Consider the following 27,457-nt stretch of genomic DNA (forward strand, 5'->3'; position numbering starts at 1 on the left):
TCCCACTTCCTTGTAGGAAGCAGCTCACCTGTGTGTCCATGTTTAGTGTCCAGGTGTGGAGTGGAGCTTGTTGTTTGCGTGTGTGTTGGAAGAAACTGTAAGTTTGCTTTATTTCCTCCTTTAACAACTTTACTATTTGTTTCTGCTCTGTAATGTTTGGATCAGATGTTCAGCTCTTACTTCAGGACAAACTTTTGATCACTCTTGTGTTTGAAGACAAATCCACATGATTAGAGATTGACCGACTGAATACACACTAATTATCAGTCAGTAACTCTGCAGTGGAACATTTGTTTCTATGATAAACAACTTAAATGGATTTGTATGAAACTTTAGACCCATCGGACACTGTTTTTCCCTTTAACTGGAAACAATCAGATAAAATTGGTTCGTTCTTAAGAAGTCAACATTCAGGTTTTACTGAAGTGACGTTGAAAAAAGTAAAGCAACTCCAGCTCAGTTCAGGGTTACTGCAAACAAAGTTCATTTAAAGAAAATATAGAATTTTACAAACACCATTAACATTTACAGCATTTTTGAAAAATCCTGAACCTTAATATACCTTCATATGGAGGCTGTGACTTCAGTCATACATAATGTGCAGGAAAGTATTTGGACTTGTTTTGTGTTGTATTGCGGTCATGTTCACTTTAAATGTTGTGTTTTAATCAGTGGATCTGAGTTTGAGTTTTCTTCTTTTAGCGTTTGAAGGTTTTAATCTTTAATAGTTGGTCTCTCGTGTTTGCCTGTGTGTTTCCCCTTCTTGTTTATAAACACTTTGAATTTTGTTCCTTTTGAACAGTTTTCAGTCTGAATGAAGGTTTGCTTGATGTTATTTGAGTCAGTTGTCCTGGATTTGGCATTGACCTCTGCCAGCTAATGTCAATAATCTTATATCAAATGCATTTATATAGTCACTCAATGGTACATTTAGATGAAATAAATAGTTGAACTAATGAATGTTAAAATTATGTAGGTTGTTTTAAATTAAACACAAAATAACTGTACATAGATGGTCTTTGGTGTTTTTTTTGTCCCTTTGTGAATTTTATTTCTTAGATAAGACCAGAGGCCCACTGAGTCTTTTCACCTTCAGTCTGTGCTCAGCAGCCAGTACATTATTCTGTGAAACGTCTGTCTCTTTAGAGTAGGTATACTCATGTAATGGTTAAAGTCACCACACAAGATACAATCAGAAGCTCAAGTAATCAAAAATAAACATTACTCAGCACTGATTATCCTTCTGTATCATACACTCAGTGAATCTTAGTCTGTTGGAAATGTTCAGGACTTAAGATCAGAACCATAGATCAGCTGGTTGTGTCCAAAAGATCAAGGTTTGCTATCCACGCCTGTTCATGCTTTTCTTTAACAAGGACTAAGATTTATTCATCATAACAGAATAATGGATTTAAAAACAGACGGAATTCAATGGAATAACATTTTTATACCTTGGTTAATATTCACACACACACATTGTGACACACTCAGACATGAGGAAGTGTTCAGTTAAACATTCCTCTTCTGATTAAGGCATCACAGAAACTGATGGTGGACATCATACAAAGCATTTTTTTTTTGTTTCTCACAAAGACAGAGGAGCAAACTGATGCTGACTTAAATGAACAGCTCAGGATCCACTACTACTCTTCTCACCTATTGTAAAATTTTATCTGGATATCTATAATATACTTCTTTGTCTGTGTCCATCAATTCATTTGATTATGTGATGTAAATAACTGATATCTGCACATTAATTTTTTTTCTATCAGTAAAGTCTAGAGTATTAATTCTGATTGTATTATAGGTGCTCTTGGTTTGTCTGCTTTATATGTATCCTCACCCATAACCAGTCAATGTTGGTAAAGGTTGTATTTTAATCCAAATCATGATAAAATACAAATCACAGCCAAAGTTCTGTCTCCTCCCTTCTAGTGTGTTCAAAACTGCTGGTTGATCATGTCTGATTTTCTGTGTCATCATAAACAAAAACAAAAGAAAAACAACGTGATTTAACAAAAGAGAAAATCGTTTGTTTTGTCTGCTTCAAATATGTTTTACTGACTCTCCACTGCAGTGGGTGGGGGAGATGTTGCCCTCAAGCAGCATATTCTGGACCAAAATCTAAGCAACAATGAGAAGAAAGTTGGATTAGAGAGAGAGGAGAACTGAAATGGATCTCAGGCAGAACTCGATTAGACTAAAGAGAGGGTAGAATTTATTATTTTGAATTTCAAAATTCACTAAAATAAAAACCTCTGTTATGAAGTGAACCTCCAACAATAATAGAAGTAAATAAGACTGTATTTACACAATTAAAGCAAACCTGTACTGGTCAACTAGAGCTGGAAGTCAGATTAGGCAGGTTTTATGTGAAAGGGCAGTCTAAATATGATGAATTACCAAAAAAAGAGTCTTTCACCTCTGTTTTTGAGCCCAGGTTTAAAAATCTACTTACCCCCGTAAGTAATTAAGTAACATTCTGCATTACTTTTAAGAAACCAGTAATGTGTAATACTTTATTTTCTTTTTGAGTAACCATCCTAACACAGCATGTGAATGTTAATCTGACTGAGACTCAGTCTGAGCAGTCAGACGGCATATTTCTGGAGTGAATACATGAAGGTGTGGCGTGCGCGCACACACACACACACACACACCTTGGTTGTTCGCCTTGGTTGTTCGCCACATCCCTATTAAGTTTCAGATAAAGTTTCTCAGGGTCCTGTTGAATTTGTACAGTTCTAGACCTTCCACGATCCAGAATTGTGGAGAACTGAGTCATAAGCCTTCTTGGAGTGCATCCAGGCAGTGCAAAGGTTAGTGAGCCTGGTCTTGCAGTCTCAGACAACTGCTTGGTCTACCAGCAGCTGGTGTTATGCTCCTCTGGTATTCCTACCAAAAAATACTGTTTTAATGACTGCATGAATATAAGCTTATATCTCTGTGTTTTTATTACAGGGGGGTTCACTGTACATACCAGTGCTGTTGTCGTTTAATATTATTTCTGCAGAAGTTTCAACAGAGAGTTATTAATAGTTCAGCAGCTCCTAGATCTTTTTCTATCAACAGTTTTCTGAATTCTCATCCTGATCACCATCTTTATGTAGTCCTGTTGGATTGTTCATGGGTCTTGACAAAGTTCATGAGATAAGAAAAACGACTTCCCATGATCAGTGTGTGGTCAAGTCATATGAAACTTAGAGTATAAAGTCCATCTGTCCATGCTTTTCAGAGATGCTGTTTTTCAGAGTTTAACAACTGCTTCTATCACTTTGAATGACGGACATGAAAAAGAGTTTATTTGTCACTACCTACTTAGGTTGATTTTTTTACACTGAGGTAATAAATCTGAATATTTTTTGTGAACTTGGATGATAATTATGAATTTGGACAAAGATACATTTTTTTAAAAATTAAGAACAGAAACTGCTCAGAGGAAAAGGGAATGAAATGAGACAAGATTGAGGCCACTTTAAATCTCTAAACACAAAGTTAAACAGTCTGAAAGTCTTCTGAAATTCTGCCTCTTCCCAACTGTCATGTTTCACGTGGAGTCCTGCCTCCTTCCAGCTCACCGGTGTGTCTGTGTTTAGTGTCGAGGTGTGGAGTGGAGCTTGTTGTTCGTGTGTGTGTTTGAAGAAACTGTAAGTTTAATTTGTTTCCTCCTTTAACAGTTTGTCTTTAGGAACTTTAGAAATACAAATGTACTTAAAGTACAATAAATCTGATATATAATCATAAAATGTATGACCAAACAAATCCCTGATGTGTGTTAGTGTTTTTATGGCTCTGTTAAATAACGTTGATACTGTTGATGCTTCACAACGATAAGGCGTGCTTCAAGCTAAAAACTATGCTGCATGCAGTTACTAGTTTTTCTAGTTTAAACTTCAGTAGAAGAATGTTTCCTTGACTGAAAACACCCATCATCATAAAGAAAATCCTTTTCTCATGAATATGATGTGAGACAGTGAAGAGAGCTTCTTGTGTGTTCTGCTTTCTTGGGTTCCTCTCAATAAGCAGCTCCCTTTATGTTGCCAGTCCTTCTGTATCTAATGTCTGTTTGTGTGGCTTTATGTGGCTCCTTATCTTCAAACAGGAGTCTGTGAGAAGGAATCTGCAGGTTGTGACAATTTTGCTCTGTTGTGTTTAACTCCCAGGACCAGAAACATGTGAGGCTTAGATCTGAAATCCAAAACCAGATCAAGTCTGTTAGTTTTTATCTGGATCTGAAAGCTTAAATCAGATTTGACAGGAGTTAGAAGTGTGTTCTCCATATCAGAGAACAGAGAGCTGCTGAACATGTTTTCATATTACAAGCTGTAGGATCTGTTGATAAAGCACTGACTTAGTCCGCCAACCAGCTTCAGGGGAATGACTGGAATATTTCCCAAACATCCTGCTGAGATCTTTGTGCTGTTGTAGTTTCTAATATTTCTGCTTTCAAAATGTACTGATGTAATATAAAAATAATAATAATTCTAATGACAAATGAGAAAATCTTTTTTTTCTTCCTCAGCAGTTCATCCTTTGCTTTCATATAGAGGATGATCTGTGTTAAATTAATTAAAATATTCCTTGGCATATTTTAAACAACTTTAGTTGAACAAAATGCAGCACAGGCTAAACAAAATATGTAATTAAATTAAATTGAAAATAAATATTCACTCAAATATACAATGAATTCATGAACCTCAATTAAAGATTCATTTCTCAGATAGCTGGTTTGCAATGTTTTTGTAAAATCATCTCTGGGAACTTGTTCTTCTTTTTTAATATGACTGCGTATATATTAGACAGACTTGGCTTTTTGTTGTAATTTTCATTTTGTTCGTCTGGAACAGGTCTCTCTTGCAAATGAGACATTGGGTCTCAATGAGACTATATGTATAAATAAAGGTTAAAAAATAGGCTTCAGGCATCAGTTTGTACAGAGACAGTAAAAAACCTGTTAGCGGAGGTTTCATTCATATGATTTTGGGATTTTGTAAATGTGACACAGCTCAACTCCATGGCAACTCCAACTGGTCATTTACATGTGTCTGCTAATGACAAGAAAATTTAAAATACAGAGGTACATAGCAGCTAAAACTGGTGCCATGATGGTTCGATTCCTGGCTACTCAAGGTCTACAAGCCAAGTATCCTTGAATTCAATTCAATTTTATTTATATAATGCCAATAATACATACAGAGAAAAACCCAACAATCATATGACCCCCTATGAGCAAGCACTTTGGCGACAGTGGGAAGGAAAAACTCCCTTTTAACAGCAAGAAACCTCCAGCAGAACCAAGCTCAGGGAGGGGCGGCCATCTGCTGCCACCGCTTGGGGCGAGAGAAGGAAGACAGGATAAAAGACATGCTGTGGAAGAGAGACAGAGATTAGTAACAGATATGATTCAAGGCAGCGAGGTCTATTAACACATAGTGAGTGGGAAAGGTGACTGGAAAGGAAAAACTCAATGCATCATGGGAATCCCCGGCAGCCTACGTCTATTGCAGCATAACTAAGGGAGGATTCAGGGTCACCTGGTCCAGCCCTTAGAAAAAAGGAAAGTTTTAAGCCTGATCTTAAAAGTAGAGATAGTGGCTGTCTCCCAAAGTGCTCTAATAGGGTGATATGGTACTACAAGGTCATTAAGATAAGATGGGGCCTGATTATTTAAGACCAGTGTTGGGAAGGTTACTTTTAAAATGTATTCCATTACAGATTACAGAATACATGCCCCAAAATGTATTCTGTAACGTATTCCGTTACGTTACTCAATGAGAGTAACGTATTCTGAATACTTTGGATTACTTAATATATTATCATGCTGTTATAACTACATGAATGTACTATTGCTGTGATTTATTACTGTTACTGAAGGTCCGCGGCTCCGAACCGTAGTAAAGGGACCTCTGGCTAATACGGTGGGTTCTGTGTCGGGCTCATAGCTGAAAACTAGCTTTACTTTGTTGTCTGGGTCAACTTTGCTAGCGGAAGACAGAGAGAGGCGTTGAAAGGCTGCTCCAACGGAACTTATTGTTTTTGGAGGAAAACACGAACACGGTGTACAGTCGAGTCTTAATAGCTTACTTACAACTGGGCTCGTCAGGCACTCTTCTTGGCTGCAGTGGTTATTATTATATTTACATGCTTCCAGCTCCCGTTTTTGCTCGATGACAGCTCGTACTTTTCCTTTTTCTCCCTCCCTCACTCACGGACACATAACGGGTATGGCACTCCATTCTCCCTGCAGCACGGACTACACTGCCTATGATGCTACATTCTTTAGCGCTATACCGGTAGCATTCTGCCTATTAGCTTAGCACAACAACAACAAAAACGCCTCTCTCATCCAGGAAACACGCAGAGAGAGAGCGTCACCCTGTAACCATGGCAACCGTAACGCTGCCGCGTGGAACAACAGAACGTAGCTGTTAAACAAAACCCAAACAGTCCTGACCCGCCACAATATGAAACAGGGAAGTACCGCCGTGTAATCCATTTATTTCAACAAAGTAACTGTATTCTAAATACCACCTTTTTAAACGGTAACTGTAACGGAATACAGTTACTCATATTTTGTATTTTAAATACGTAACGGCGGTACATGTATTCCGTTACTCCCCAACACTGTTTAAGACCTTGTATGTGAGGAGCAGGATTTTGAATTCAATTCTGGATTCAACAGGAAGCCAATGAAGGGAAGCCAAAACAGGAGAAATATGCTCTCTCTTTTTAGTCCCTGTCAGTACTCCTGCTGCAGCATTTTGGATTAGCTGAAGGCTTTTCAGTGAGTTTTTTGGACATCCTGATAATAATGAATTGCAGTAGTCCAGCCTAGAAGTAATAAATGCATGAACTAGTTTTTCAGCGTCACTCTGAGACAGGATATTTCTAATTTTAGAGATGTTGCGCAAATGGAAGAATGCAGTCTTACATATTTGTTTAATATGTGTGTTGAAGGACATATCTTGGTCAAAAATGACTCCAAGGTTCCTCACAGTGTTACTGGAGGCCAAGGTAATGCCATCCAGAGTAAGAATCTGGTTAGATATCATATTTCTAAGATTTTCAGGGCCGAGTACAATAATCTCAGTTTTATCTGAATTAAGAAGCAGAAAGTTAGCGGCCATCCAGGTCTTTATGTCTTTAAGACATTCCTGCAGTTTAACTAATTGGTGTGTGTTATCTGGCTTCATAGATAGATAGAGCTGGGTGTCATCAGCATAGCAGTGAAAATGTATGCCGTCTTCTAATGATGCTGCCTAAGGGAAGCAAACCACTGCAGCACAGCACCTGTAATACCTACAGCATGTTCTAATCGCTCTAATAGAATATTATGGTCAACAGTATCGAACGCTGCACTGAGGTCGAACAGGACAAGCACAGAGATGAGTCCACTGTCAGAGGCCATAAGAAGATCATTTGTAACCTTCACTAAAGCTGTTTCTGTGCTGTGATGAGCTCTAAAACCTGACTGAAACTCTTCAAATAAGCCATTCCTCTGCAGATGATCTGTGTTAAGAAATAAATATATATTATTAATGCTTATTTGCTGATTAGATTGTTTTATGAGTGGCCCAGACTTGGGTGTAAAACTAGGTCGCAGGCTGACAGGAAACTGCATGCTTTTGCAGAGAATATGAGCTGCAGGCAGAAAGTGAAACTAAGTAGAGTGTTTGATCGAAACTTAAAGTGTGCGTGACGTGTAGAGGAAGAGGTCCCAACACTCCCCATCTGCTGAATGTTCTCCATCTAAGAGCATTGGGGTAATGGACTCAGTGAACTGACACAAAATAGTGTCAGGGAGACTATCTATTTGTTGGATTTTGACAACGTGATCCAGCAAAGCGAATGCTCTTTGCACCTCTTGTAGTTTAATCTTGGCTTTAACCCCTTTTAACAAAACAGTGTACTCTGGATCAAAACCATACCTGTTACAAAACTCCATTGTCTCTCTCTGAAAAGCAGTAGATGAATTCACAGATGTCTGTGCATGGGCTTCAGGATAAAGTTAGTGATGCGCTCCAGTCCCCGTTCGGGCGCCAATTTTTCCTACTGCTTTTAGTTGTAACCAATACATCTACTCACCAAAGAATAAGTGAAGCAATATGGATAACAGCAGAGGACAATTTATTTAGGGTCTGATGGCAATTTACCATAGGTGTCCAGCACTTTAAAGGATTGATGGACTGGAGCACATCCGTCCTTAACATACCCTCTTAAACATCAGCTTGACACTGATACATCAAAGGAAACTTAACCGACTCTAAGTGCAAATGTTTCAACCTGAACAACTTAAAACTTCCCTGGGATACAATGTAGACAAAGACAAGAAGAAAATATTTTCATCAATAGCCACTTCTTCTAACCAGGAGACAAGTTAGAAGAAGTGGCTATTATATAAAGAGTCTTTTTTCTCAGTCCTGGGGTTGTAACACCACAACCTCCTCAGTCCATAATCAGAGAGTGTCTATTTGACAATAACCAAAATGTCTTTGGATAGTCTTTGTGAATGCAAAAAGAAAAAAAAACAATGGTGTTAGCTGGCCAGCAAAATAAAGAGAGCGTATGGCACTGAGTGCGGGCGTGTGTGTGAGTACTTCGGTCCAAATAATCGAGGTCCGGATGGATGAATGGCTGGCAGCCGCTGGTCCTTTAATGGCACCAGCGAGACAGCACAGTAGTAAGGCAACACAGCAGCGAGGCGTCTGGCAGGAGAACGAACAATAGTCTTTTTTTTTAAGGCTACTGCAGAAGGAGATATTCCCCGCTAGCTCACCCAAGCTTGCTCTCTGGGACAGCTACAAGCCACGTGAGCTCGTAACCCCACAGTGACATACGAACTTGGCTACCAACGTCCGCTTAGCATGGCGGCTAATTGTCGAGCTTGCTAGCTTATCCCCAATTAGCGATTAGCACCTTAATAACCATTACTACACATCACATCATAGCAAACACATGATAACACATGGAATAGTATAATATACATACGAAACAGATTTTTACCTGGCAGGAGAACGAACAATAGTCTTTTTTTTAAGGCTACTGCAGAAGGAGATATTTCCCGCTAGCTGACCCAAGCTTGCTCTCTGGCACAGCTACAAGCTGTGCTCATAGCCCCTCCCGCTAGGATGTACTACCACAGTCGACTGTCGTAAAGCAGCCGCAAACCAATAGCAATAACAAAAACTCAAAATCATTGAAGAACATTTTATAACTGAACACCCAGTATAGATATATACATATATACACTGAATATCACACAATATCAGATAACCAAATTAACACTGGGTAACAGAAACACTGTTAAATGCTTCGTTTCTACCCCATATGTTAAAACAAGATCTAAAGTGTGATTAAAGTGGTGGGTGGGTTCTTTTACATTTTGAGAGAAGCCGATTGAGTCTAAACAGATTAAATGCCATGTTGAGGCTGTCATTTTTAGCATCTACATGATACATACATACATAGTGTCATGATTCAGCTGTGTGGCAGGCAAGAATTGGACCCAAATGCAAACTCACAGGGACACGGGAGATAAACTCAAAAAGCACAGCTTTATTGCTGGAAAAACAGATCACAAGTTACAAAAAACTAAACTGGGAAAACGAAATATAAAGCTCACCAGGAAATACAGGGAGCCTCACGCACAGCATGAGGGATATTGCGACACTGACACAGAGAAACACAGGGCTTAAATACACTGGGAAATAACGAGGGGAAGGAGACACAGAAGGGGAGCACAGCTGGGAGAAATCGGACATAACGAGACCCAAGGGAAGCAAAACTCAATACATTCACGTAGGACACAGACCTTCAAAATAAAACAGGAAATGTAACATAGACACAGACTTGACTAGGGGAGACAGAGCAACTAAGAAACACAGAGTACAATGACAAGGAGACACAGAGGGCGGCTAACTAAATACTCAGAAAACTAAAGAGAATACAAGAAAGCCAAACTAAGACACTAGACTAATAAACTGGGGCAACAAAGAGAACTAAGATCATAATACAAAAACTCAGACACAAGAAACTCAAAACCTTGGGTCACCGAGCCACGACCGTGACACATAGATGATAACGAATAAGATTGGTTTTTGAGTTTTACAGCTGGGGTGGACAAGGCTAAACATCCGGTTTTCAAATAAATAAAAGTCTGCCTTGGTCTTTCGTTGATTAATAGGCTGGTGTGAAAAATTGCTGCCACACCGCCCCCTCAGCCTGTGCTTTGAGATTTCTGGTAGTTAGAGTGACTTGGGGGTGTTGATTCATTTAAACTAATGTAATCATCCTTCTGCAACCAGGTTTCTGTAAGGCAGAGTAAATTGATTTGTTGATCAATTATTAAGTCATGTACTAACAGAGACTTGGAGGAGAGAGACCTGATATTTAATAATCCACATTTCACTGTTTTATTCTTTGGTTCAGATGTGGATACTGTATTGTTCTTTCTTTGAGATTTTTTATGTTTAAGTTGTTTGTTGCTGGCTTTTAGTTTGTTTTCTGTCTTTTTGGAAGCTGACACAGTCTCTATAGAGATGGGGGTTTTTTTTTGGGGGGGGGGGGGTAGCAAGAGGAGAGAAGCTGCAGAGAGAAGTGAAAAACTGCAACTCTGCTTCCTGGTTCCAACTCTGGATAGTCACACTTTGGGATGGTTAGTCAAAGGAGCTTGCAAAGAAAAGCGTCTGGACTTCTTTAAGTTACTTGAAGACGTTTCACCTCTCATCCGAGAGGCTTCTTCAGTTCTAAGGTCAAATGGTGGAGAGTCCCAGATATAAACCTAGTGGGAGTGTCCCCCCACAGAGGGACGAAAGGACCCCCTGATGATCCTCTAATCGCCTGAGCCAAGGTGTGGAACTGGGTGTGGGTCCCAATCAGCCAGAGTTTCGGGTGAGTTCATTGTGAAACCTGGCCCCACCTTATCATGCGAATTCCTGAGGTCAGATGGCCCAGGGTGTGAGTGGGCGTTAAGGCGTCTGGGAAGGGATCTCAAAACTGGATTATAGATGGCAGAGTGTTGGTGTCGTAAACCACCGCCTCTGTTCAAAGATGGTCGCTCACAGTGGACATAGATGGCTTCTTTCACTCCTCTTTCAAACCATCTGTCCTCTCTGTCCAAAATGTGAACATTGGCATCCTCGAAAGAGTGTCCTTTATCCTTAAGATGCAGATGGACAGCTGAGTCTTGTCCTGTGGAGGTGGCTCTTCTGTGTTGTGCCATGCGCTTGTGAAGTGGCTGTTTGGTCTCTCCAATGTAGAGGTCTGGGCATTCCTCTTTGCTGACTTTAAGAATGCCCATTTAGGATAGCCGCACGTTTTGAGTGCTTCCTTTACATGTGTGTGTTCCTTCTTTTTCCCTTCAGGCTTAGAGGGAACATGTTCTGCCCGGTGGTGTAGGGTCCTAATTACTCCAAGTTTGTGTTCCAGAGGGTGATGGGAGTCAAACAGGAGGTACTGGTCCGTGTGTGTGGGCTTCCGGTAAACTTCGATGTTGAGGTTGCCATTCTCTTCAATGTGCACAGCGCAGTCCAGGAAAGGCAAACAGTCGTCCTTTGTGTCTTCCCTGGTGAACTTGATGTTTTTATCCACAGCGTTGATGTGCGCAGTGAAGGATTCCACTTCTTGTGTCTTGATTTTGACCCAGGTGTCGTCTACATATCTGTACCAGTGGCTGGGTACTCTTCCTTTGAAAGAGCCAAGAGCCTTCCTTTCCACTTCCTCCATGTAAAGGTTGGCTACAATAGGTGACACGGGGGAGCCCATGGCACAGCCATGTTTTTGTCTGTAATAGCCTTCGTTGTATTTGAAATATGTAGTGGTGAGGCAGAGGTCTAACAGTGTGCAAATCTGATCGGGTGTGAAGTTGGTCCTGTCCTCCAAGGAGTTGTCTTCTTGTAGTCGTTTTCTGACAGTCTCCACGGCCTCCGTGGTGGGTATGCACGTGAAGAGAGAGACTACATCAAAGGACACCATGGTTTCATCTGGATCCAGGGTAAGTTTCTGGACCTTGTCAGTGAAGTCGGTGGAGTTCTTGATGTGGTGTGGGGTGTTCCCCACGAGAGGAGCAAGGATGGTAGCAAGGTGTTTTGCAATGTTATAAGTGGCTGAGTTTATGCTACTGACTATGGGTCTGAGTGGGACAGCTTCCTTGTGGATTTTTGGAAGTCTGTAAATGCAGGGTATGGCATCCCCTGGGTAAAGGCGTGATAAGTAAGGCGGTCAATGATTTTGTCCTTTTCCAAGTCTTGAAGGCAAGCTATAACTTTCTTTTTGTAGCTGCTGGTGGGGTCTCGCTTTAAGGCTTCGTAGGTATTGTTGTCACTGAGGAGAGTAGTGATCTTTGTATGGTAATCTGTAGTGTATGCCGTACAGTGCAGCGAGGAATGCCCAGACCTCTACATTGGAGAGACCAAACAGCCACTTCACAAGCACATGGCACAACACAGAAGAGCCACCTCCACAGGACAAGACTCAGCTGTCCATCTGCATCTTAAGGATAAAGGACACTCTTTCGAGGATGCCAATGTTCACATTTTGGACAGAGAGGACAGATGGTTTGAAAGAGGAGTGAAAGAAGCCATCTATGTCCACTGTGAGCGACCATCTTTGAACAGAGGCGGTGGTTTACGACACCAACTCTCTGCCATCTATAATCCAGTTTTGAGATCCCTTCCCAGACGCCTTAACGCCCACTCACACCCTGGGCCATCTGACCTCAGGAATTCGCATGATAAGGTGGGGCCAGGTTTCACAATGAACTCACCCGAAACTCTGGCTGATTGGGACCCACACCCAGTTCCACACCTTGGCTCAGGCGATTAGAGGATCATCAGGGGGTCCTTTCGTCCCTCTGTGGGGGGACACTCCCACTAGGTTTATATCTGGGACTCTCCACCATTTGACCTTAGAACTGAAGAAGCCTCTCGGATGAGAGGTGAAACGTCTTCAAGTAACTTAAAGAAGTCCAGACGCTTTTCTTTGCAAGCTCCTTTGACTATGATGACCTGGATGACTGAGAACCTTCACAGACACTTTGGGATGGTTAATAAATTTGTCCATATTTCTAGAAATGAGAGCTGCTCCATCCACAGTGGGATGGATGCCGTCTCTCCTAAGAAGACCAGGTTTCCTCCAGAAAGTTTGCCAATTATCTATAAAGCCCACGTTGTTTTTAGGACAACAGCCAGCAATTTAAGGAGAACATGTGGCTAAACATGTCACTCCTGGTCTGATTGGGGAGGAGACCAGAGAAAACTACAGAGTCCGACATTGTTTTCGCAAAGTTACACACCGATTCAATATTGATTTTAGTGACCTCCGACTGACATAACCATGTGTAATTACTGCTGATGCCAATTATAATTTTACTGAATTTGCGTTTACACTTAGCCAGCAGTTTTAAATTTCCCTCAATGTCCCCTGCTCTGGCCCCTGGAAGACAATTGACTATGGTTGCTGGTGTCTCTAGCGTCACATGTCTCAGAACAGAATCACCAATTACAAGAGTTTGACTCCCGGCGGGTCTGTCGCCCAGTGGGGAAAAACGGTTAGACACATGAACAGGTTGGTGGTGTACCTGGGGCTTTTGTTTAAGACTATGCTTCCTCTTCAACGTCACCCAGCCGTCCTCTTTCCCCAGCTGCACAGGGTTTGTTGGAGAACAGCTAGCGGGGCCTACACTACCTTCGGCTGCACCAGCTACAGGGGCCTGGCTAGCTACAGGTGTATCAAGGGTGTGAAGCCGAGTCTCCAATTCAGTAATCCTGGCCTCCAGAGCTGCAAATATGCTACATTTGTTACAAGTATCATTATTGCTAAAGGAGGCAGAGGAGTAACTAAACATCTGACACAATGAGCAGGAAAGTGCAGGAGGGACAGGTGACGAGGTCATGGTGCCAGCGAGTCGGCTACAAGCTAAGCTAAGCTAGCGAAACAGTAAAGACAGAGTGGGTGAATACTTTGGCTATAAGTTAGGGAGTGAGTACACAGAGAGTGTGCTTCGGATGAAGCACATGAAGATTATACTATGAAAAAAGAAGGTATCTAAAAGTTTTTAATTAAATTGCTATGCAGATAAGCTACTCAAAACACCACTGTGTGTTGAAACAGGAAAAGGAAGTGATACTCTACCGCAGAGAGAGCGAACGGGGAACATACTCACCCCAAGTTGTTCTCCAATGCATCCATCAGAGTGTGAATGTCTGGTAGAGGGTGCTTAGACACATAAAGGGCTCAAGTCAATGAGACTAATTGTGTACAGCATTTTGAAAGAGCTCTACACAAGAACCACTCCACGTACCATGAGACAGAAAAAATGCTATAAATAAATACAATTACTGATGGTCAGATTTTCAAAATATGTTTTAAATATTATTACCGCAGCAGCTGATCGAAAGGAGGATTTCTGTTGATGTGCACATGAATGATTTGTGTTTCCTCTACAGGTGAAGGTAGAAAGTGTATGTGAGCTGATGTGGATGTGAATTCAGCAGCATGGATCAGTGTGAGTACAGAGAGGAGGGAGTCCCTCCCTCTAAACCCAATCTGTGTGGGGAATATGAGAGCCAGACCAAAGCTCAGAGGTGAGATGACCATCTCTAACTCTCCATTACTCTTCTCCATGTCACAACCCAGCACTCACATCACTGCTCCATCTTTATTCACAGGAACCAACCTGGATGTGAACCCAGCTGTGAGTCCTTAATGACTGACAAGTCTAAAGATGAGGGCATTAAATTTAAACCCCAGCCTCTGTCTGCAGCAAAAATGTGAGCTGTTAATTGCATGAACTCTTCGATTTAACTGCTTGGTGTTGTTGTATATAATCTGCAGTGCAAACAAATCATTCCCTCAATCCCATTTAAACTGTCTCTTAAAAAGAAGCCTTTGATTTCTAAAGAACTGAAAATCCACTTCAGCAAACGCGAAGTGAAAAAACATTTAATTCAAACATAAACTAAAGCAGAAAGTAACTGCCTTATTTGGTCATCTATCTATCTATCTATCTATCTATGGATATAAGAGATAAAGATTTACGTATATAAATAAAAGCAAGCAGTCGACTTGTTAATATTTGAAATATCTGTAAGTGACCAGAGGCAAAAAACCCCAAAACATTATAGCCCATCTGACACGAAATGATCACCATTCATGCTGGATGAATTAGTGAAAATAGCAAAAAGAGCAGCCAGCTCTGTTTAAGAAAGTGGTCTTCTGTGACATTCAAGACACAGAAAAAACACTGGAATCAGTGGTACTCTTCTTCCTCTCTTTGACTGCTGAGTTTCTCGATAATATCTACAAAAAATGTCAAAATTTTATTGCAAATTCTTTGAGGATACTGATTCTTTACCTTTTCATATTTTAATAGCCATCATTATCAAGTGCGAGTTTTTCTTTTTAGTTTTGTTGTATTATTCTGAGTCTTCATGATGTATCCACAGCGTGGACCAGGAAAGCTCAGAGGTTCCCAGTGGTCAGTCTGCCCAGCAGCCCCTGGACTCCATATTTATGGTCTGTACATATACAAATATTACTTTTACATCTATTCTGTTCATAGAACTCATGCTGGGTTCTGGCTCAGAAGGTTGAGTGAGTTTCCCTTTGAACAGAATGTTTTGGTCAGATTTGTGCCTCCACTAAACTGCAAAAACAGTGGCAAATATCAAGTATGCCTCAGTATTTTTTGGGGGAAAAAAAGCAAATGGTACACTTTGGCAGCTGGGCTGGCCAAAATAAATAAATAAATGGAATAAAATAACATTTTATTTAGAAGCGCCTTTCAAGAATTGAGTATACCTTAGAAGCAATTAAATAATAAAATCACAGTATGGCTAATACCACTTGAAAGAGAACATACTACATAATACTACATAGTATTGGGTAGTATTGTAGTGAATACTGCATAAAATGAATCAGAAAAGGCAAGTTTAAAAATATGTGTAATTAATGTTGTGAAAGTGGTGTTAAAGAAAGTTCCAGTGGACACTCAGCTGAAAGTATTGGAGGGTAATTTGAGCAGATGGGAAAATAACAGTAGCAGAGGAGGATGATGTCAGAGTACAGGAAGGAGTGGAGATGTGCTGAAGATTAGATACGGAGGTGTGACTTTATGCAGATACTTTGAAGTAAGAAGCAGATAGCAGATATTTCACAGGAAGCCGGTGAAGTGGTTGAAGAGCAGTAGTAATGGGTTCTATTAATGACACATGCAGCTGAATTTTGCACCAGCTGAAGTCTATGGAGATATTTGTGTGGTAATCTAGAAAGGATAAAATTATAATAATCCATATGGAATATAACCAGAGCTTGTACAAGAATAGCAGTAGTGTTATCTGTGGGAAATAATAACTAATATTATGTAGCTGGAAATATGATCACCAAGTAATAATACTGATAAGTATTTCAAAGTTTAGGGCACTATCAAGAGAAACAGCTCCTCAGCTCCGAATAACAATGTATGGTCATACAATGTACTATATGGATTATCTGCCACATGCTGTGGGATCATAAAAAATATACTACTGAAAAGGGCATAAAGGTATTACACTGCACGGTGCAGTAACACTGAGGTGGAAAATCTCTGGCTTCACCAGATTGGATAAAGGCTCCATAATATCCAGAATTATGCAGATGTAGAGAGACGTGTTCTTAAGAACAACATGAGACATAACTTTGTGACAACATTAAGATTTAAGAACAATATAAAGGGATAGATATATGGAAAATATTCTCAGAAACTGTGGATTTTGCCTTGCCCCACTTCTTATAGAGAACAAGGGTTTGAATTTCATTGAGGTTTTGTGTATGTTGAGCCTAATTAAACTGATTCCGAGAAACAGTTTTGGGGTATTTCATAAAATATTTTGTTCCAGATGTTGGAGGACAAAATAATCTCTTTTGTGAAAAACGAGCTGAAGAAGATCCAGAAAGGTCTGAGTCCAGATGACCTACAATGTTTTAAGAGTCAATGTGAGGATAAGGCTGTATTACAGAGTGTGGATGAAGAACAGAGTACAAGCAGCAGAGAAGCATTTGTGATGATTACAGTGGACTTCCTGAAGAGAATGAAGCAGAATAAGTTTGCTGAGCATTTGCTGATAAGTGAGAATTATTCTCTAAATAAAAAAACATTCTAAAAAAACATGCTAAAACATTCAACAATATTTCAAGTAATAGAAAAAAATACATTCAACATATGTGATGAATCCTCGATTTTGTGTGTGTGTGTGTCACTCAGAAACCTGCACTCGGAACTTCCAGTGGCATCAGCATGAATTTAAATCTAACATGAAGAAGAAGTTCCAGCGTGTGTTTGAGGGGATCGCTAAAGCAGGAGACCAAACCCTTCTGAATCAGATCTACACAGAGCTCTACATCACAGAGGGACGGACTGTAGATGTCAGCAATGAACATGAGGTCAGACAGATTGAAACAACATCCAGTAAACCAGACAGTCTTGAAGCAATAATCAGACAAGAAGACATCTTTAAAGACTCACGTGAATCAGAATCAGAATCAATCAGAACAGTGCTGACAAAGGGAGTGGCTGGCATTGGGAAAACTGTCTTAACACAGAAATACACCCTCGACTGGGCTGAAGACAAAGCCAACCAGCAAATCCAGTTCATATTTCCATTCACTTTCAGAGAGCTGAATGTGCTGAAAGAGAAAAAGTTCAGCTTGGTGGAACTTGTTCATCACTTCTTTACTGAAACCAAAGAAGCAGGAATCTGCAACTTTGAAGACTTCCAGGTTGTGTTCATCTTTGATGGTCTGGATGAGTGTCGACCTCCTCTGGACTTCCACAAAACTACAATCCTAACTGACCCTAGAAAGTCCTCCTCAGTGGATGTGCTGCTGATAAACCTCATCAGGGGGAAACTGCTTCCCTCTGCTTGTCTCTGGATAACCACACGACCTGCAGCAGCCAATCAGATCCCTCCTGAATGTCTTGGCAGGGTAACAGAGGTCAGAGGGTTCACTGACCCACAGAAGGTGGAGTACTTCAGGAAGAGATTCACAGATAAGAAGCAGATCAGCACCATCATCTCCCACATTAAGACCTCACGAAGCCTTGACATCATGTGCCACATCCCAGTCTTCTGCTGGATCACTGCTACAGTTCTGGTTGATGTGCTGAAAACCAGAGAGGGAGGGCAGCTGCCCAAGACCCTGACTGAGATGTACATCCACTTCCTGGTGGTTCAGGCCAAAGTGAAGAAGGTCAAGTATGAAGGAGGAGCTGAGACAGATCCACACTGGAGTCCAGAGAGCAGGAAGATGATTGTGTCTCTGGGAAAACTGGCTTTTGATCAGCTGCAGAAAGGAAACCTGATTTTCTATGAATCAGACCTGACAGAGTGTGACATCGATATCGAAGCAGCCTCGGTGTACTCAGGAGTGTTCACACAAATCTTTAAAGAGGAGAGAGGACTGTACCAAGACAAGGTCTTCTGCTTCATACATCTGAGTGTTCAGGAGTTTCTGGCTGCTCTTCATGTCCATCTGACCTTCATCAACTCTGGAGTCAATCTGCTGGTAGAACAAGTAATTACATCCCAGATGTCTGAAAGAAGAGAAGAATCTGCAGGCAGACACTTCTACCAGAGTGCTGTGGACAATGCCTTGCAGAGTCCAAATGGACACCTGGACTTGTTTCTCCGCTTCCTCCTGGGTCTTTCATTGCAGACCAATCAGACTCTCCTAAGAGGCCTTCTGACAGAGACGGAAAGTACCAAACAGGAAACAGTTCAGTACATCAAGAAGAAGCTCAGTGAGAATCTGTCTGCTGAGAAAAGCATCAATCTGTTCCACTGTTTGAATGAACTGAATGATTGTTCTCTAGTGGAAGAGATCCAACAGTCGCTGAGATCAGGAAGACTTTCCCAAAATAAACTTTCTCCTGCTCAGTGGTCAGCTCTGGTCTTCATCTTACTGTCATCAGAAAAAGATCTGGATGTGTTTGACCTGAAGAAATACTCTGCTTCAGAGGAGGCTCTTCTGAGGCTGCTGCCAGTGGTCAAAGTCTCCAACAAAGCTCTGTATGTATGCATCTATATACACGTTGAAATGTTTATGCAAGTACGGTTTATAGCAACAGAAAGTCTTAGCATTTCTAAAACATTTGTGTATTTAACCTTTATCAAAGTGGACCCAGAGCTTTTCTTTAACTCTTCAAAAACTAATATAAGTAAAAAGAAAATTATTTTAAAAATTCCTTGAAAGAGCTAAGGCAACTTGTTTTCTAACAGAGGATGAATGGTGGGTTCATCAAGGTTCAGTATGTGATAATTAAGGATTATTTTGAACTGTATCTAGCAACAGCAATCACTCCTACTCTAATTAGGAAAGTATAGATGCCTGTGGGTATTGATCTGTAATCACTAAAAGTACTCGATCTCCACTTGCTTAACAGATACATTGGTGTAACTGTGATATTTTGAAGCAAGTTCTGTTTTCTTTCTTTTTTCCAAGTTGAAAATAAGTTATTTAATTTGATCACAAATATAATTTCAGACTGCCTGGCTGTAACCTCACAGAGAGAAGCTGTGAAGATCTGTGCTCAGTTCTCAGCTCCCTGTCTTCTAGTTTGGGAGAACTAGACCTGAGTAACAATGACCTGCGTGACTCAGGAGTAAAGCTTCTATCTGCTGGATTGATGAGTCCAAGCTGTTCACTGAAAACTCTCAGGTAAGAATTAAAGCTTTTTTCATTAATTTATGTTTATAATCTGGATTATATTATTGATCAAAGAAAAACATTGTTAAATTCCAAATTGACCTATTATTCATATTTATATTAATTGGTAAATGGTAAATGGCCTGTATTTGTATAACGCGTTATTTAGTACCTAAGGACCCCAAAGCGCTTTACACGTTCAGTCATCCACCCATTCACACACACATTCACACACTGGTGATGGCAAGCTACATTGTAGCCACAGCCACCCTGGGGCGCACTGACAGAGGCGAGGCTGCTGGACACTGGCGCCACCGGGCCCTCTGACCACCACCAGTAGGCAACGGGTGAAGTGTCTTGCCCAACGACACAACGACCAAGACTCTTAGCCTCTGATTTACAAATTTTATTTATTCATCTTCACATCATTTTATTTAAATCATTGACTATGAACCTGTGTGTATAACATGCTTGTATAACAGAACATTTCATTACTGTAAACTTGATGTTTTTAGCACAAGAAATAAAAGCATAACCTGTGTATTGACAAAACCTTAGGGCAGTAAAAAAAAGAAATCAACAGCACCTATCAATTGTAAAAATGGATAAAATAAATTAAAAAAAAACATTCAATAACACAAACAAATTGCTCTGAAAGGTCAAAAATTACACAAAACAAGGCACTAAATATAATAAAGGAAACATTTTCCATATCTGATCCTGTGGCAATGAAGTTGAAACAGATAAAGTGCTCTTTTGTCTTTTGCAGAATTTAGTCCGGTTTATCAATTTACGATACATAGCCATTAACCATAACCGATGACCTCTGTGTCTTTATATAGGAATCTATGCGTATCCATTGGTTACTCCTTTTAAGGATTGGCGATCGTGGCTCAAGAGTTGGGAGTTTGCCTTGTAATTGGAAGGTTGCCGGTTTGAGCCCCGCCTTGGACAGTCTCAGTTGTTGTGTCCTTGGGCAAGACAATTCACCCGTTGCCTACTGGTGGTGGTCAGAGGGCCCGGTGGCGCCAGTGTCTGGCAGCCTTGCCTCTGTCAGTGCGCTTTGTGAATGTGTGTGTGAATGGGTGGATGACTGGATGTGTAAAGCGCTATACAAATGCAGGCCATTTACCATTTTAACCTTTGTATCCCACCTTGAGAATCGATATGTTTTTGCCTCAGATAAATTGGGGCCACAAAGCAATTTTGCATGTTCTCCCTGTTCCTGTGTGAATTCTTTCTGGCTACTCTTGTCATGTGATGGCTGTAAATTGGCTGTAGCTGTGAATGGTAGTATAAATTATTGTCTTACTGTGTAAGTCCTTCCCATAGGTGTTTCATTATGGTAGAGAAGATTTAATAACATATGTGCTGTAATCTTTGCTTTCATTGTGTTAATGTATTACTTCCTGTTACAACACAATGTGGCGTTTTGTGTTGCTTAAACCTTTCAGCGCAATAATTGCAAACTTTTACATATTGACTTATTTTATACTGTGATCTACATCTGCTTTTGAGAGCAAAGTTTCACTTGAACCACCAGCAAATTAAATTCTTAGTATGTCAGTAGCAGTATGGTCTGTGGTTCTCCAGCTGTGTCACCACCACTTTCCTGCTCAGTGTCAAATGTTTAGTTATTCATCTGCCTCTTCAACACTAAAGGTACTTCACTGTTCTGAAAATATTCCTGCTAAAATTGAAAAGGTTTTTTTCTCAAAGTGATGCTGAAAAAACAGTTTGAGCATTTGTTACTTTGAGGTTTGACTTTGACGGTAATCATTATCTTCTAAATGCTCCCACAGAAGTTTTCAGTTTCTCCAAAATGCTGCAGTAAGATTACAGAGACACAGGCATTGAAAAAGAGATTGTACTTCTCCCATAATAGCTTCTATTACCCCATTTTCTGGACTCTAAGGCACACTGTCACTGAATGGGTCTGTTTTCATAAATAAGGTGCACCGGATCATAAGGCACAACAACAAGTTGTGCCTTATAACAAACTTTATTTGTCACATACACAATCACACAACATGAGTACAACATGTAGTGAAATGCTTGTGTCTGAGCTGCGAACAGGCTGCAGATGTAGCCGCACTCTTCCCGGGCTTAGTTAAAACAGCTGTGCAAACATGACACCGGTGATAGTTTGATCAGAACGTCAGGGAAAAGCCTGCGGGATGCAACCCAAAGGCCCATCCCGAGAGCAGAGAAACTGCCCCACACTGTCTGCAGACACGGGAGGTGGCTGAAAGTCAGGGGGCAGTCGGAGGGAGGGCAAGCCCTGAGAGAGGCCACTTGGTCCTCAAAGGCCTCCAGCTGATCCCCAGGGCCCGAGGCTGGGACATCAGGAGCAGAAGTGTAGCTCACCACTGACTGGGACCCCTGCTGGCCGCGCAAACCCATGACACGCGGGCAATACACTAGATAGGGAGAGGATGGTGGAGGATGGAGAACTGTCACCTGCTGGCTGAGGTGTCAGACACAGTGAGTTCCGACTGGCTCGTTAACCGGCGAACCACGGGCAACACACCAGGGGACACAGCCTGCAACAGCAGGTTGAGCAAGGGATGTGACCCGAAGGTCCGTCCTGAGAGCCAAGCAGCCACTCCGCACCGTCCTTGGACAGAGGAGCAGCAAGAGTGAACTCGTGAACGAGACACCTGTAGGCTGCCAGGAAGTTTAGCTCACTGAGTGAGCCCCTGAGTGGCCGCGTAAACCTGCGGTTTCCTTTTAAATTCAGAGTTTATAAAAATCCTTTTCTCATGATTTCCCTAATGATCAGGCCATAAAGAAACAATAATAGCATATTCACTTTTGCAGGTTAAAATTGTGGTTCTTAGTGTTTCCAAAAAGTAGAATTAGATAATTAAACTTGAAACAATAGTGTTAAATGGACTAACTTTTATATAGCGCTTTATACAACATCCCACATTCACCTAAGCACTGTTTTCTAAAATTCATACTCTGATGGATGCAAATGGGGGTTAGTATCTTGCCGAAGGATATTTGGCATGCAGACTGGGGGAGCCAGGGACCGAACCACCAACCTTCCAATCAGCAGATGACCTGCTATACCTCCTGAGCTATAGCCACCCCCTTGATAATCTGACTACATAACAAGTCTTATCTAGTCAAATGGATGGATGGCCCTGTATTTGGAGATGAGAAGAACAAATAAAACAATCCTTACGTGCAGTATTCACAGATGGATTGTTTTTTTCTTTTTTTGTTTGTTTACTTTTGTCTGCAGTCTATCAGGCTGTCTGATTACAGAAAAAGGCTGTACTTCTCTGGCTTCAGCTCTGAGCTCCAACCCCTCCCATCTGAGAGAGCTGGACCTGAGCTACAATCATCTGGTAGCCTCAGGAGTGGAGCTCCTTTCGTCTCGACTGAAGGATCCAAATTGGAGACTCGACACTCTCAGGTATGGGAATAGTGTCTGATAGAGGAGGAAAAGCTGAAAACATTTTCTTTAAATAATTTAATTCTTTAATTTGTGTTTGTTTCATGCAGATGTGACATAAACAAACACACAGCAAACTTCTATCTATATTTAATTATTTAACTATAATTATTTACAGCTGTGGCTCAATTTGTTGAAACAACTTTGGCAGCAATTACAGCCTCAAGTCTGTTTGGGACAAATAATAAATTTCTGTGCTTTTGCCTCTTTTTAAACTTTGTTTTGAAAAATACAGCATACAAAGTAGAGTACGAAATCCCATGAAAATGAAAAGATACTTAAACACAAAAATCTGACAAAACAGAGCTGGTAAAGAAAATATGAGAGGTTTAAATGTGGCTGCATGTAGTCAATGTGAGGGTACTCATTTATGTTCAGTCCACAATTAACGCATTTGAGCAGAGGAAAACGTGGGGATTAAAATGATGATAAGAGAAAAACAACAATAAATTATTATCATTATTAGTGTTGTGGTCAGTAATGTATTACACAGTAATTGTCCATTTCCTTAAAATAATGCAGTACATTACTTAATTACTTAGTACCAAACTAATTTATTAATTTAACCACTTCACTGTAAAATCTAATTACTTTCCAGACATTAAAAAAATATGCAACTCGTTGCCTCAAAAAAACTAAGTAAAGCTTAGTTAACATATCTACATTAAGACAACTTATTCATTGCAAATACACAGTACTAAGAATAATTGGATGTTTTTGTTGGTAAAATACTAATCATTTACTTACTGATAAAAATATCAAGTTCTACTAAATTAAAAAAGAACAATTTGTGTTAATTTACTTTTTTTTGCTTACACACAAATTCATTAAATGCAACTGTTACCAGTAGTCTGTTAGCATTTTTTTTACTATATTTTTCCACTATATTTTTTTTCTCAAAGATATTTTTAGGGTTAGATGGGTTAAACTGAAGCATCAAAGAAAAACAGATACACACAGAATTGTTGAAGAACAAGCAAGTAGGGTTCACAATGATTGTTTGAAGTGAAATAATAGAATACAGATTAATGACACATTCACAAATCATGTAATTGCTTTTACCAGTTTATCCCCTAGACATACCATACAGTAGCCCTATCCTTTAGGCCAGGTAAAAAATGAAGAAGCAAAAAACAGAAACAAAAAACAAACAAACAAAAAAACATTATTGCAAATACAACAGGACAAAACAATATAAAACAAACACACAAATAACTTTAAAAAAAGACAAAAAAAGGGGGGGGAGAGATTTACTGAGTAATGCTGGAAGTCAGGTTCTCAACCTGAAGGCTGAAAAAGTATTTCAGGAATTGCCCCCACACCTTGTAAAAGAGATTAATGAGGTAGACCATAGAGAAGAGAATTACCAAGGCCAATGTAGATTTTAACTATTTAACAGGCCACTAATCTAGTTTATGGCTTTGCACTTTCACAACCAAACATGTATCTAAACACATTGTTTTAATAAAAAACACTATTGATATTATTATTATTGCTGTTATTTAACATGTAATTAAACAGAAATGTTCATTAAATATAAAAGCAGATTGCTTATGTTGTTAAAAAAGGCTAGATTTGACATTAATAGATGCTACAGATGTTCAAAAGCAATAAAAAAAGCCTTAACATAAATACAGGGTTTAAGAATATGTAATGTTATAAAGGTTCATAAGGGTGAAGCTTCTCCAGGTTTGCTCATCATATTTCAGAAGAAAAAAAACCTGTGCACCATGAACATGCGAACTGATCTATGTCAGAGAGGAGGAAAGCAGTGACATGGAATTTTCAAACCATATTGTTTTGTCCTTCCGCACTGAGAAGCAAAATTTCCATCTTACTTAGTTTTTCTAATTTAAGACAACTCAAATAAACTGGGTTAATTGACTTTTTGGATGAAAAGTACTGGTAACTTACTTAAACTGAGTTCTAATAACAAGTTGATAAAAACTGAGTTCAGTCTACTTAACAGAAAATTTAAAGATGCTGCCACACACAGACGCAGCGGCTCACTGCTCCTCACTTTCGGTGCTTTGTTTTTTACTTTTTCCATATGTATATGTGTGGGTGTATGTGTTTTCTATTACTATACATCAAGTGGATTCCACTTACAGTTGTCAGGACCTTTTGAGTTTACACTGTGCAAGGAACATTATGTCGGACTATCACCACTTCCATGGCATTCCGGAGGACATAATAAGAACTCCAGGGTCTCCATGGTTGGTTCTTCCCAGCGGTAAGCCAAAGAGGAAACATAAACAAAGGAGGCAAAAGCGTGGCTGCACTAGCACGGCTAAAGAAAAAACCATTTAAGCCACCGCTTCCGAGTATCTTCCTCTTCAACGTCAGGTCCATAACCAACAAAAATGACAAACTGAGATTACAAACTGCAGTCAACAAGAATGTACAGGACAGCAGCATTGTACTACTCACAGAGACTTGGCTGCAGCCATCAATTCCGGTATTTACCTATACCTTACCCGTAGATTAATTCCAAACAGCTCTCATGTTTCCTCATTTTTCCGATCTCCTAACATGGGGACGTGTTGGGTGCCCGGAAGCCTAACATATTGACAATTTTTCACCTAGCGTAAAATGTTATGCTTTGGGAGGGAGAAACTGTTGGGACTGAAGTGTATTTGTGAAACTGTTGGACTGTTCCATTATCAGTGTCTAACATTATGTGTATGACAGCGATGTAATGTCGATGTGTGCATGCTGAAAGAGACTGTGCTGGTCTGACCCCCCTCCTCCTTTCAGGGTGGAGCCTGCTGGAGTCCAGTGGTTGAGACCAGGTCTGAGGAAGTGTAAGTGTGTTTTTAATGTGATTCATGAAAACAAAGCAGCACACATTCAACCATCTTCAAACTGTCACATCACTCATTCACATTTCTGATGTCAGGAGGCATCAAAGTGTCAATCAGTGAACAGATGATGGATCAATAACTGCAGCTGGATTGTGTTTGTTCTCTCCACCAGATTCCTGTCAACTCACAATTGACACAAACACAGTACACAGAAACCTCAAACTGTCTGACAACAACAGGAAGGTGACACATGTGCATGAGGTTCAGTCATATCCTGATCATGAAGACAGATTTGATGTTCATCAGCTGCTGTGTAGAGATGGTCTGACCGGTCGTTGTTACTGGGAGGTCGAGTGGAAAGGAGAGGTTTGGATAACAGTGAGTCACAGAAGAATAAGAAGGAAAGGAGTCAGCAATGACTGTTATTTTGGAGAGAATGATCATTCCTGGAGGTTGTACTGCTCTGATGCTGGTCCTATTTATGTTTGTCACGATACCAAATTCGTATCCACCACAACCTCCTCCTCCTCCGTCTCTAACAGAGTAGCAGTGTATGTGGACTCTCCTGCTGGCACTCTGTCCTTCTACAGAGTCTCCTCTGACACTCTGATCCATCTCCACACCTTCAACACCACATTCACTGAACCTCTTTATCCTGGATTAAAAGTCTTTATGGGTGCCTCAGTGTGTCTGTGCTGAGTTGAGTGTAAAGAGTGTCCTCCTGTTAGAGAAACACTGACTGTTGAACAGGTAGTTCAGTCTGTACATGTCTGTCTCTTTCACTCAGAAACACGTTTTCAGATTCATGGATTCAGTTGATGTTTTAAACTGTTCGAAATTATTTCTTGTAAATTTCTTCCTCTTCAGTCCTTTAAAGATGGAAGATACCATTATTCCAGGATCCATAGGTTTTTTTTCTGCCTTGGTTTTTGGTTAGTTGTGTTTTTCTGAAGCTCAGTTCACAACCAGCTCCTCTGCATTTTCATCAAGCCTGAGCTCATTAAAATGAATCCAAATGTTTGATTTCTCTTTCTTAATGGGATTTTTCCAAAGTCTCCACATGCTCTTACTGTTTCACTCATTGTTGGAAGCTCATAATTTGAAAATGTTTCAGCCATATAAGCTGAAAATATTGGCCCAATAGTTTTAAATGCAGTTGTAACCATAATATTATTGTTTTGAGGGATCATAATGCATATGGCTTATCTAATAAACAGCAAAGGCTTCAATCCTGATTTGAAAGTAGTCTTGTGTTTTTCCAATGTTGCATATGTTTGCATATGTTGTGTATCACTTTAGTTTGTATAAAATATGAAAACTATCACAAAGTGTCCTGGTGAAATTTCTGACAGACATTAGATTTGTTGTTTTTTCTTTTTCAATTTGATAAAATGCTTCATGAAAAACAAAGAGGAAGTGATGACAGATGTGTTTATGTCCACAAAGCAGAATGAGCTCTGTTACTGACAATAAGTGATGTACAAACAGAGTGAGCATTTCTGAGGCCTTG

The 27,457-nt window shown here is 40.2% G+C and overlaps 1 protein-coding gene and 1 pseudogene across 1 annotated transcript; one reads left to right on the forward strand and one right to left on the reverse strand.

Annotated features, from left to right (window-relative positions):
* The first annotated feature begins 15 nt into the window (after nucleotides 1-15).
* Nucleotides 16-27,235, forward strand: LOC118455477 (protein NLRC3-like). The gene is made up of 10 exons (XM_087845995.1): nucleotides 16-97; nucleotides 14,445-14,582; nucleotides 14,667-14,768; nucleotides 15,444-15,513; nucleotides 16,875-17,103; nucleotides 17,240-19,043; nucleotides 19,519-19,692; nucleotides 22,931-23,104; nucleotides 25,901-25,947; nucleotides 26,120-27,235. Exons 2-10 carry the CDS (start codon nucleotides 14,494-14,496, stop codon nucleotides 26,644-26,646), a joined length of 3,216 nt encoding a protein of 1,071 aa, XP_087702121.1. The 5' UTR covers nucleotides 16-97; nucleotides 14,445-14,493; the 3' UTR covers nucleotides 26,647-27,235.
* Nucleotides 12,955-13,891, reverse strand: LOC148101286 (uncharacterized; annotated as a pseudogene).
* Nucleotides 27,236-27,457: the final 222 nt, after the last annotated feature.

The sequence above is a fragment of the Neolamprologus brichardi genome, chromosome 9 (genome assembly GCF_056152115.1).
Source record: "Neolamprologus brichardi isolate AB-2024 chromosome 9, ASM5615211v1, whole genome shotgun sequence".
In the NCBI taxonomy this organism is placed as follows: domain Eukaryota; kingdom Metazoa; phylum Chordata; class Actinopteri; order Cichliformes; family Cichlidae; genus Neolamprologus; species Neolamprologus brichardi.

Bases quoted from the DNA above. Each gene is read 5' to 3' on its own strand.
- LOC118455477 (XM_087845995.1), top strand. From the start codon at position 14,494: ATGGATCAGTGTGAGTACAGAGAGGAGGGAGTCCCTCCCTCTAAACCC. The intron at 14,583-14,666 runs GTGAGATGACCA...CTTTATTCACAG, and splicing joins AGCCAGACCAAAGCTCAGAG to GAACCAACCTGGATGTGAAC. The intron at 14,769-15,443 runs GTGAGCTGTTAA...ATGTATCCACAG, and splicing joins CCTCTGTCTGCAGCAAAAAT to CGTGGACCAGGAAAGCTCAG.